A 12,535-nucleotide genomic window follows, 5' to 3' on the forward strand; every position below is an offset into this window, starting at 1 on the left:
AGCCTCAGAACCTGCCACTCCTCTGTTTCTGCTCGGTCCTCTCATTTCCCTGTATACTTCCAACCACTCTTTGTCTCCTGCTCTTGGTTTAGCCTTACAAATAATATATAAATTTAGCAGAGAGTTCAGACCACAAAAGGGAAGGAGGAGCAAGAGCAAAGAACAAGCAGAGTGCTCTTTGGGTACACTGGGTACATGGGCTTTGCGAAAGGAAAAGAGACCTGGCAGCTGTGGACTGTGTTCTTGGGGGTCTCCTGGCCACCAAGATCATGCTGAGCCTCCTAGGCTCTTCTCCAAGAAGGCAGAGCATCTTCTATTAAGTAGAATGCTCATGATTTCAGGAATCCCCCCAATTCTGAAATATCGTTGCCAGAGGGGTGTTGAGCCTTTGGATCCACATGCTGAAGCTATCACATGAATGCAGTTTCAAAATTCAGGTATCAGATATTCCCTCCACAGCAGGTTGGGCTGAAGCAGCCAGCTTAGCCTGGCAGGCTTCTGGAGGACTCTTGCTTTGATCCCAGTGGGACGAAGAGGAGGGAAGTTGTAAGGTGGGCTGGGCTTTGGTGCAGTGTATGTGAAGATGCATGGCTTCTCTGCAGGTGAGGACTCCATCAGCTCACTGGGCATGATCCTCGGAGTGGGACTGTCCCTGCTGCTTGTGTCCATCCTTGGCTACAGCTTGGCCAAGTGGTACCAGCGCGGGTACTGCTGGGATGGTGAGTGAGCCCCACCCATACCAAACAGCCCCAAGTTCTGCTTTGCCCTTCCTCACCAGTAGATCATCAGAGCAGATTATGAGCTGGCAAGGTTGGGCGGGGTGGCAAGCCTTTCAGCAGAGAGGAATGCAAAAATATTTCCTCTGGCGGTTGCAGTGGTTGATTATTTGTCTGAGCAGCTGAGGTGGGGCTCGGATGGGGAGGCGGGAATGGAGGCTCCTCCCACTGGAGGAAGCAGCCAGCTTCTATTTTTCTGAACTCCCCAAGACCAAGGGCAACGCCTGGAAGGCCAGGGTGACAGGCTGGTTCCTTATGTGTCAGTCTCTGTCTGTGGGTCTGCTCTTGTCCCCTGTCATTCCCTTCACCCCCCACCCGTGTCTGTGTGTTGTATCCATGAAGTGTGCATCTATTGAGCATCTACCATATCCCAATGCCCTTTCCTTTGGTATGTATTTTTATAATTCCACACCATGAAGAAGTTATTATATTTTCCCCCTATTTTTATATGGTCTTGATATGGATACCAGGCTTTCCTCAAACTCCATCTTCCTGCCTCACTCAGACTAGTGAGTTCTGGGAATTTAGTCAAGTGCCATCAGGTTCAACTGCAGCCTACATTTTTTTTTTTGAGATAGCCTCTAGCCCAGGCTGGCCTTGGATTACCTGTACATTTAAGGACACCTTGAACTTCTGATCTTCTTGCCTCTACCTCCCACGTGCTAGGATTGCAGCTGTACACTACCACACCTAGTTTAAGCTATGTTGGGGAAGAAACCCAGGGCTTTTCATATGCAAGAAAAGTACTCTCCCAACTGAGTGACATTATCATCCCTCAGCTTCCATGAAGCAGACAGGGATATGTGGTGAAAATTACAGGGTTGCCCCCCCCCCCAAAAAAAAAAGCCGGGCGGTGGTGGCGCACGCCTTTAATCCCAGCACTCGGGAGGCAGAGGCAGGCGGATCTCTGTGAGTTCGAGACCAGCCTGGTCTACAAGAGCTAGTTCCAGGACAGGCTCCAAAACCACAGAGAAACCCTGTCTCGAAAAACCAAAAAAAAAAAAGAAAAGAAAATTATAGGGTTGGAACATGGAGCTGGGGTGAAGCCTAGGTCTGGTTGTTAGGGGGGCTAGAAGTGCTTCCTTCCTAGGGTAATCAGGGCTCCTGTTGGAAGGACCGTGAAGGGTCTTGAGAGCCCCCCCCAACACCCCAAGGTCAGCCTGTTTACCCTTTGGGCAGGTGAGGAGGAAGCACCAGCTGTTCCCAGAGAGATGATAGTCACTTCCCCTGGAGATCCTAACTCTCTTTTCTGCTTGTCTTCCCAGGGCCTAATTTTGTCTTCAACTTATACCAGATCCGGTGAGTACGTCCAAGACAGATCTGGGTGGGCTAGCACTGGGGGCTAAATATAATGAAAAAAGAATTAAGAGACAGAAATGAAACTTCCTGCTTCCCTTCCCTGGCTCTCTCCTAAGTAAACCAGAAATACTCCATTTAGAAAAGTTCTCAGAGTCAAAGATGCCTACAGACAGCACCATGCGAGGCCCTGATGATAGCAATCATCTCAGCATTCACTCTCAGGCAAAGACCACGCCACCCATGCATTCATCCATCTAGCCACTCATCCACTCATGTACAAACTTGCTTACCCACTCATTCATCCATACACTTACCATTCAGCTAGCCATCCATCAACCTACCCACCTACGCACTTAGTCATCGATCTATCATCAACCCACCCAACTACTTACCAGTTCATCTATGCATCATGCACCTACTCTACTTATCCACCCGTCAACCCCCACTACTCATCCCAAATCCATACATGCATCCATGTACTTCTGCATTCATAGATGCACATATAAATCCATGCACTCGTCCAAGCATGTGTGTATCATCCATGTTCACCTACACACTACTCGTCTATCCATCCATCCATCCACTCACTTACCTGCCCATCTGTTTATTATTTATTAAGAAAAGTTTTATTATAGCAAGTTTTATGGTATTTATTTCCAAGACTACAAAGATGGCTTGGCATATTCTCTGTCCCTAAGCATCTCCCTGTCAATGCTGGAGACAAGCCTGATTGCAGAAAATACAATCTTGGACACAGTATGGGATTCAAAAAAGAAGACCAATCAAAGGAAGTCATGGATTTGAGGAAGAGAAATCAGGAAGACCTCTCGGGGGTGCATCATCTCTCTATTCCTTGCCATAGGGCAGGCCTGGTTCTCCTCTGGCCCTAAGAGATGAGCTGAGTCTTCGCTGGAAAGATAAGTCAACGAGTCAGTGACCTAACGATTGCCCTATTTCTAGGAACCACTCTGTAGGTTCTAGTTTAGGAAGACAGGTCCCAGGGAGAGGCCAAGTTCTCAGTTTCAACTGCTTTATTGGAACTCTGCCTCAGGAACCTGAAGGACTTGGAAGTGGGGCCACCCTTCACCATCAGTGGCCACATGAGCAGTCCAGATGGCGGCTACATGAAGTTCTCCAATGAAAGAGTCTGAAAGAGATGCATCTAGCCTCTGGAGGTCAGGAGAGGTGAGTAGGAGGGCAGACTCCTCAGTGGGGCCTGATGTCTACGTAAGCTCTTAAGAGGGTCCAGGCTGTCAAGCCCAGCACCGAGGACCACTCATAACAGAAACACATCACTCAGTCCTACTCTTTCCTGGGAGAGCCAGGCAAGATTGATGGCATAGCAAAGCCTTTCTCAAGCCATCTTCTCTTTTTCGCGTCTCTTCTCTTTATGCCAGAAAAAGGCTCCTGAGTCATCATGAGCTCCTTTCAGTCTTCCTGGGCCCCAAAAGACTTGCCTGGCCCTAAGTATGGAGAATGAGGACCTCTCTGGGTCCTCTGACAGCCCTCGTAGAGTTGGGCCTTTGTGGATGGGCCTGACTATCCCTAGCAGTTTCCTCAGAGGACTTGGAGAAGAAACTGTGCCCCAGGGTTGAAGACCCGTATTCCAGGGGAGAGAGTCTCAGGAATCCTAGCCAGGCCTGCCCTCCTCCTCCTCTCTTATGCAGCCCAGAATGGAAAGGGCCCCCAGACTCCACAGAGTAGGTTGTCATGTGGAATCTCCTGCCATTTCATTCTGTAAAGTTGATACCAGGGGCTGAAGAGCCAGTCATTTTCTTTAGGGAGTTCTGTGGTTAGAGGAGTGATTTCAGAAATGGTTTTTAACTTTTCCATCAGTGACAAACTTCCTTGAAGGTTGACCTTGGGTCTTTATCTTGACCTTTCAATCTCTGTGTTTGGTTTGGCCATTTTCCACCCTTTCCCACCATGGCTGTCTCCCTCTGATTGGTTCTCCCTCTAGTGACAGACCTCAGTGTCCACTACATACGACCAGAACAATCAGAAACCATTTCCCTGTGTAGGCCCCTGAACTGGGGTGGGCACGGGGCACAGGGTGGGGTCTATCCCCAGGTCTCTGCTGTCCCGTGTGAAGCCAACCCCATGTAGCAGAAAGCAATGGAGGTCTGGAGCAGTGGGGAGCCCCTGGCTGAGGCTGAACAAAGCAGCTATGGACAAGGATTGTAGAACCTGTCATCACTTCCTCCTCCGCATGTGACCTACTGGAAGAGGCGGAGCTGGTGCTAGGAGACTTGGCTCAGTAGGTATTTGGTATAAAGTGGTTCCATCCAGAGAGGCTGAATGTGGAGCAGCTGTGGTTGCTGCCTGTGCTGAAGAGGCCTGTGCTGCTCAAGCCGGCCACTGGATCAACTGGCCCCAAGTTCAAGGCTAAAGGATGCCGAGACCCGAACAGAGGCAGGAAGGGGAGCTCTGGCCATATTTGCTCTCCTTATCTTCATTTTTGCTGAAGTTCCTGTGTTTTTTGGTTTTTGTTACTCTAATCTCTCTCTGGCCTATAGCAGACTGTGGAGGAAAGAAAGAACCAGGCTTGGTAGGTCCTTCCTGCTTCCTGCCAGGGTCTGGGGGGGGGGCTTTTATTCCCAGCTCAGATGGGCTTGGATATAATGCACCAAACATGTAGAAAGGGACCCTTCATGGCTTTGGATCCTCTCCCTTCCTCAAAGAACTCCTGGGAGAGATGGAGAAAGGAGAGCCTGTTGTCTTTGGCTCCCCTCTGCCTTGGATACCGGCTCTGCAGGCTGGACCTCACTTTTGAACTCACAGGTTATGCAGCCTCAATATCTGTTATGGTTGGCATGGTCTGTGGGGCCTATCGGGTGCCCTGGAGATGCCCAGGACCCAGACACCTTCTGGAAACTTGAAGGGATGATTAGACTGGAGTCCCAGGTAGTCCTGGGCCCAGGTGTTGTGGCTTCAGGTGAGGACAAGGACAGCTGTTGGAGGTTGGGAGAACATTGGGTATTTCCCATGCCCAGAAGCAGAAACGAGAGAGAACTGCTTCCTCTTTCTGAGCCTGCTGACGCTCTCTGTGTTCCCTTTATGTGCCCTTGCTCTCCTTACTTCCGCAGGCCCATGGCATAGCAGTTTTCTTCGTCCTCAACAGTGGCTCCGCCCTAGGAGTCCTTTGTTGAAGGCGGTGAAGGGGCAGATTCGAGCTTTCTCAGAAATGGACTAGAAACCAAGCAACAGGTCTGCGAGGCAGGGCACTGACGGGGCAGTCAGATCCTTGACCGTGACAGGGCCTCCCCAGTCCTTCTGCCTCCTTCCTTTTCCTTCTGTGCCCCACTGGAGAGCCTGCTGTGCTGTGGGCTACAATTTCTGTTTCCCGGCTCTTCTTCAATATCCTTCCCAGGCTGTGCCAGCCTAGAATGTCCTCTTGTCCCACACCCCAACCCTCCTGTCCACACCCAGACTCTGTGGTCCTCATCCCCTGTCTTTACTGAGACTCACCCCAGGACTCAAGACTAGACATCATTCATTTTGGTCTCTATTGTCAATGGCCAGGTTTCCTCCCCAACCTGGATGAGCCCTTTGTAGCCAGAGGTCTCTAGCAACCCTTCAAATCAAGCAGAATAAGTCAGCTTACTATGGAATAGAATTGGTTGGAGAAGAAACAGAGGGCTGCCTTCATTCTGGAAAAGGATGTTCAGCAACCTGAGGATGACCGGATGGCTTACACAGTATATTTTCATCCATACTTCGCATTTTGAGCCTTGTGGCCACCCTGTGACACAGAGATTATTATTGGCCCATTTTACACATAGGAAGACTGAGGGAGTCCGAGAGGTAGCATGCTTTGCCCAGGACTGTCCAGCACTCACTGGCTGTAGTGGAATCTGAGCAGAATCTGTGGCCTCGGGGACACAGCCTCACCTCAGGGCTGATCAGGGTAAGGACTGGCCATTGTATAAAAGGATCTGGGTCTAATTCTGTCCCGTGGTGCTGTGTGGCCATAAGCCTGGTCACAACACTTATTTGGGCAGCTATTTCAGCACTGGGAAAGCAAAAGATAAGATTATTTTCTTGAAGGTTCTCTTGACTCTTCCCTTGTCTATTAATAACTAATCTCTTACACCAGTGGCCTGGGCACCCTAACGCTGCCCAGTAGACGGTTAAAGGATGCAATCACTATATAAAGTGTCAACTCAGATGTAGGAGCTGGCTGTTAAAAGGTGACTGCTGAGGTCCCCTAGATGCCAGTCATCTGGGACTCTAACTACTATCCAGTTGTTCCCGTGTCTTGCAGAGATCAGGTGGGATTGAAGCCTGGATCAATCCTAAACTAGTCAGCGTCTGAAAGGCAAATTCTCACATTTGTTGGGCACAGATTGATCAGGACAGAGGCTCCAGGTACCCGGTCTTACTTCAGCCTCACAGGTAGGGAAACAGAGGCTGGGGAAATAGATACTCAGGTGGAGTAGAATTTACTTTGCTTAAATCCTGGGGTGCTGGCTTGGAGCATCAGGTCAAGGGGCAGCTACTCTCTGACGCCCAGCTTCCAAGAAACTGGCTCCTCCCTCCAGTGAGATACTAACTCCTCACAGTGATGGCTGGGGGCTCTCAGGGCTCAGCTCCCCCCCCCCCCCCGCCACACACACCGGGATTGATCTCCGCTCTGAGCTTCTCACTCACCAACTTTCTGGTCTTCCTTTTCCTTTTTAGTCTTTCTTTAATTTCTCAAATCACCACATTCTGCCCATTCTTCCTTCTGGCTCATGTCTCACACTGTCCCAGAGCCTTCTTCAAGACCCATAGGCCTTGTTCTCTTCTGGTTTTACTTATAAATACTCTCTGGCTCTCATAGCTTCATGATTTCAATCCATCCATCCATCCATCTATCCATCCATCCATCCATCCATCCATCCATCCATCCATCCATCCATCCAAGTTTCTTTACTCCTCCAGCTACTGGGCTAGACCCCATGGGGAATCCAGCCTCTCTGGAGATGGACTGGGTCTCTCCTGTTTCATAAGCACTTCCTACAAACAGAGTGAGGCTTTAAGTCTCTTCCAGGTCCTCTGTTGTGCCCTGTGTGCTTCTGGCCATAGGCAGGAACTTCTCAGGACACGGGGTGAAAGGATTCCTCGGTCTCTCAAAGGCATCTCGCACATTGCTCCAAGCCTGCTCCGTGCCTAGTGCTCTTTTTAAAGCTTACGCTTGTCTTCTCCTGCCCGCCTTCAACCACATCCCGCCCTGTGTGTGTGATCAGATACATTTCTAGAGAAGGGAGCACACAGAGGGAGAGCTTTCCCACCACAGGACAGTCTAACACGTGAGCAAAGCCATAGTGTCTTCTATGAGTCTGCATGGCCTTGCCCCAAGCTAGTGTCGGTAGATAAGGTAGGTGACTGGACCTAGAAGACCACAATCTATAGTGCCCCTTCCTAAGTGCTCCATGGCTTTGAGAAGGCCAAAACAGGAGCAGATGGAAGTATCATTATTTTTAAAAACTGCTTAGTGAGCAAAACCCAGCTAGAATTGAGCAAAAGCTGATACAAAACAGGAAGCCAGTGGCCTGGTGAATTCTCACACTTGGGGACCAGAAGTGAAAATGTTCTGTCTGCCCAGAGGAGCAGCAAAATAACAAAACAATAAGCGAGGCTGTGCTGGAGGCCAAGGCCATAGTGGACCCTGCCCTTGTGGACCCTGCCCTTCCCGCTCTCCCATACGTTTCTCTCCTTAACGTCTCTCGCAGAGCCATGGGCTCTGCTTCTCCTCCCCGAAGCCTAGGTTAGGATTTCTCAGACACCAGCAGAGGACTGCTGGGAGAAGGGTGTGTGAGAAATGGAAGAAGTCTCTCGGTTTCTATTCTAAGCCCAGTTCTTCTCCTTCTAGACTGGGTTGAGGCTCTCTGGGCTCCAGAGACCTTGTTTATGTAAGGCTGCCACTGGCTTTGAGAACTTTGAGGCTTCTTCCAGCTGTGAAGTTATTTCCCAGTGGGTAACTTTGGTTCCACCAAGCTGGGGTAAGGGTGGTGGTGGGGAGGTGAATGGACATTCTCTGTCTCTGTCTCTGTCTCTGTCTCTCTCTGTCTCTGTCTGTATCTCTCTCTCTCTCTCTCTCTCTGTGTGCATACACATGCATGCAGAACTGAGCCAGCCAGGAGGGTCATGCCTAACTGCCTGTCACAGTCTAGGGAGGTTTGGCATGGTGGGTACCCGATGAATGTTTGCCCAAAGAGTGGGTGAATGCATGCTGAATGTTTGCAGGCCTCTTTGCCTTGTCTCCTGGATGTACTCACTTACTTTATGTCTCCTGTTTGGTCTGCAGTCCTAAGTCCCACAATACCCAGTAGGGTGAAGAAAACAGGAAGGGAATAATTATAGAATCACGTTACTAAGAGGAGAGGATGGCAAACCTGAAATGGAGCTTCCACTCAGAGTTACCTATCTCTCTCTCTCTCTCTCTCTCTCTCTCTCTCTCTCTCTCTCTCTCTCTTTTTTTCTCTCTCTTCTAGGTCCAGACTAACATCTCCCAAGCACCTGCTTTTCTCAGTCTTCCATGACCATCATAATCATCTCGATGCTTCTCGAACTGCCTCCACCTGCATTCAAATGCTTCCTTGACATGAATGGAAGAGTTCTACTCATTCATGCATTCATTTATGCACCGAAAGTTTATTGAGCACTCATCACTATGCACTACCATTGACTGGGCGTAGAGGGCCCAGAGATCAATCAAGAGGAGTTCCTGCGGCCAGCGAGCTGGAATGAGTGCTGGCTAAAGGACCTTGCATGAAAGTCGTGGGCCCAGAGAACCAAAGAAAATAGCTTCAGGATTATCCCCATTTGACAGACCAAAAGGCTCAGGTCCAGACAGACTCATTTGTAAAGAACATATCATGCCTAGAACCCAGGGAAGTGGTCTTTCCTTTCCCTGGGGATGCTCTTGGGGCTTCTCCAGCCCAATAGTCTTGCTGTGATCATTGGTTAATCTTAGTGGACCTTGCTGCGGTAGCTGGTTAGTCTTAGTGGACCTTGCTGTAGTAGTTGATCAGCCTGAGTGAAGACATACCATGTGTTTGCCCTGCCTCCCACACTCCACACCATCCCAGGGTCTAGAGTCGTGGCTGTATTCCCTATGCTGGCTCTTTGCTAGCCTTGTATGCTGGGCTCAGATCTTCTACGGCCTGTCACGGACTCCATGTCTGAACCTGCATAGTTACTCTATCCCACACCTGAGTGCACCCAGCACCTATGAGGTGCCTCATACCACTGCAGGTGTGGAGGGCACCAGAAGTGAGACCACACTTCCCAGTTCACCTTCCCAGGGTGGCCCCGTAGTGACAAGCCGCGTGTTGGAAGCACACTCAGGGTCTGAGCGGCCCAGGGGTTGCTTTGCAGAGGACACATGGGCAACCTTGAAACAGCAGTGGAAGAAGAGCTTCTGGGGCTGAGGAACTGGCGTGAATAGAAGACCAGAGGCATGAGCAGCGCAGTTTGTTGGGGGAAGGCAGGTGGATGTGAGGGCTGGAGGGGAGGAGCGGTGAGGGTGTGAAAGGGAGGAAATCAGTAGGGACAGGAACCAGGAGGGTGGTTCTGCAGAAGCTTCTGAGCAGAGGCTTTCAGTGCTTTTCAGTGGCCACTAGAACTCAAAGCTCAAATGTGCATTTTCAATCCCTCAGCTCAGTAGACAGCTGAGATTATTTGGTGGCAAGGGATGCTGGAGGGAAAGCAAAAACAACAAACAAACCTGACCAGGAGGCTATGGCAAGTGGTACCAGAGAGGGCTGATGAAGACTCCAGATGGACAGGCATGGAAGAAGCAGGATGGGATGGCTGCAAGACCACCAAAGAAGCCAGGCTGAGGAACCATATAACGATCCCTTTTCCATTAGGCAAAATCTGCAAGATCCCCTTGGCTGTGTGCGCGTGGGGGGGGGGGGATTGTTATTAACCATTCTGAGAACCAGTAGAGACGATCAGAATTAAGAAGAAAGTGGTGACTCCAGTTTGGAGATGTGAGGGGTAAACCACTTTAACCCCGCTGAAGGCAGTGGAGAAATAAATGTGGCTTGGCAGTTGTGGAAGCAGGAGTTGCTGGGGCTCCCCACGAATGCATTTTGGGGGGATTCTGGACAGTGGCTAAAGATGGAATCTGTTGTGTTGAGGGGTGGTGAGTTCCCGCAGGGCTGTACGGTGTGGTCCACTCATGCATCATGCATACTGTGTGTGGAGTGTAGTCTGTGAGTGGGGCTGCTCTTTTAAAAAGCTGCTTACGAGGGGAAGGAGGAAGGTAGCACTGTGTCTGCCTTTCCCCGCTCATGCCCACTCCAGAGTCCCTCAACTCTGTGGGTGGGATAATTCACTACAGGGAACGCTTGACTGTTATGTCAGCCCTGGCTATGGGCTGTGGCTGTCTGAAGATCCCCGAGGCTGCTGGCTGGGGTCTGCAGTGCACATGCTGAGGTCAGCCATGGTTCTAGACACTGTAGGCCAATAGGATGGCTGCCTGCTCTTCCTAGAGCTAGCGAGTTAGGTGAATAGCCCGAGTTCACAGGCTGGAGATGGCCAGGAGTCCTCTCCAGACCTGTCTTCTCATCTCTGTGCCACGACAGCAGATCCACCCACAATGCAAGGCTCACAGAGAACACAGAACACTTGCCCTCAAAATGCCCAGTCCTAAGCCCAAATCCAGTGCCAGGCCCATCCTGAGAGCTACTTAAATATCTTTCCTCTGAATGAAATACCACTATTGAGCTGAAGCTCAGCATCTTCTAGGTCCCCAACATCTCTGCCTCAGCCACACCATGTTTCCCCTTCTGCACCCGTGCCACGCACTGCTCTCTATCAGGTTCAAGTGGCACTTAACACTTGACTCTTTTTCTTTCTATCCAGCCTGTTGTCCTATCTTGCTTTCTATGAAGTGTCATTTGAATTTGTTCCTTCTCAATTCCCATTGCCCTCGCTCAACACACACACACACACACACACACACACACACACACACACACACCCATATAGATTGAATGTTGGTGTCCCCGCCCACCCCTCAATATTGAAGTCCTAACCTCTAATGTGATGGGGATGGACCTTCATGATGGGATTAGTGTCTTCATAAGAGGAAGAGACCCGAGTCTATTTGCATCACGGGTGGTACAGCTTCAAGTTACCTGTAGACAAGGAAGAGGCCCTCAGTGGGAGCTGGATGAGCTAGAACAGTGATCTTCAGTTTCCCAGCTGCCAGCATGCTTCTGGTTAAAGCCCTTTCCTGTTGCTGGGTGCTCTCCCATAGCCAGAGCGAAGGCAGATTCCCACCCTGCTTATCTACTCCCTGACTCATCCCTGGTGCAGGACACTGGTTTCTTTATCACAGATGGCGACACCCGTTAGTACTCAAATGCTTGGCGTTTCCCTTCATAGCCAGATAATCAGCTCCATGGAGCGAAGGCTGAATCTCACATCTGGCATGTGGAAGGTAACTGCTAAACGAATGGAACGCTGGGCTGGCAAGAAAGGCCATCAAAATGAAATGGCTGGTTTTAATAAAGGTCTCCCTGTTTTCTGCCCAGTTCCCTTTGCTGAATGACTTGGGCTTTGGCCAGAGTCACCTTTTATGAACATGAATTCCATCCTACCCAGTCGTTTCTCATCAGTGTTTACAGAGTCTCAGCCCTGTTTGGAGATTTATGGGAAATCCAACCAAGTTCAGATCACTCCATCAGTGAGAGGCACCATGGGCCTTCTCATTAATAGCAATACACTTAATTTTAAGTTGTGGGTTGGCTTCAAAGAAACCCTCAAACCCATGAGCACTGCAGGAAATGAGTGAGTCAGGTTTCTCAGTATCTGGTGTCCTATCGGTGGGGGCGATTGCATCGGTACCCGGCTGCCTGGACATGCCCTTCAAGTTTCTGTGTGGCCCCAGGCAAGCAACAGCTCAGGCTCCCTTCTCTTCCCATGACAGGCTCTGAGAGTTGCCAGCCTGTGATGCAGGTGCTGTGCTGGCTCTGTGGGTGGTACCCAGCCTCTTGAGGTGCTGAGTGTTCTGTAGGCGCTGTGTAGGCTCTGTGTGTGTGACCTGACCTCACAGAGGGATGAAAGTTCTGCCACTGTATATATGGGGGGAGGACAGAGGTATTTGTGGCGAGGGAGGGGGAAGGGCAAGGCAATTTCTCGACTCTAGTTATTTACGAATTTGGGAAAACACAGTTTCACAGAATTTCCTCCTCTGTCAGTGTGAGCCCATTTCCCTTCTCTCTTTGCTAAGAGGAAGTTCCGTTAGCTCACAGAAACCCAGAACCACACATTCCTCAGCCTGGAAAAGCCCTTGAAGGAAGTGCTCAGCTGAAGACCAAGTGTGGCCTTCTACTGGGGACTTTAATCTGAATTCCAGAGAAGCCTGAATGAAGTATTCCATCAGCTGCTGCCTGGAAGAGTCCTCTAGACAGCCCACAAGCCCTAGCTTCACTAAGGAACCAAATGACTCTCCCACTAACAGA

The 12,535-nt window shown here is 50.2% G+C and overlaps 1 protein-coding gene across 1 annotated transcript; it reads left to right on the forward strand.

Annotated features, from left to right (window-relative positions):
- The first annotated feature begins 583 nt into the window (after window positions 1–583).
- Smim35 (small integral membrane protein 35) lies at window positions 584–3,242 on the forward strand. The gene is made up of 3 exons (XM_026779091.1): window positions 584–719; window positions 2,042–2,075; window positions 3,127–3,242. Exons 1-3 carry the CDS (start codon window positions 584–586, stop codon window positions 3,224–3,226), a joined length of 270 nt encoding a protein of 89 aa, XP_026634892.1. The 3' UTR covers window positions 3,227–3,242.
- Window positions 3,243–12,535: the final 9,293 nt, after the last annotated feature.

Source organism: Microtus ochrogaster, chromosome 5 (assembly GCF_000317375.1).
Source record: "Microtus ochrogaster isolate Prairie Vole_2 chromosome 5, MicOch1.0, whole genome shotgun sequence".
NCBI lineage: Eukaryota > Metazoa > Chordata > Mammalia > Rodentia > Cricetidae > Microtus > Microtus ochrogaster.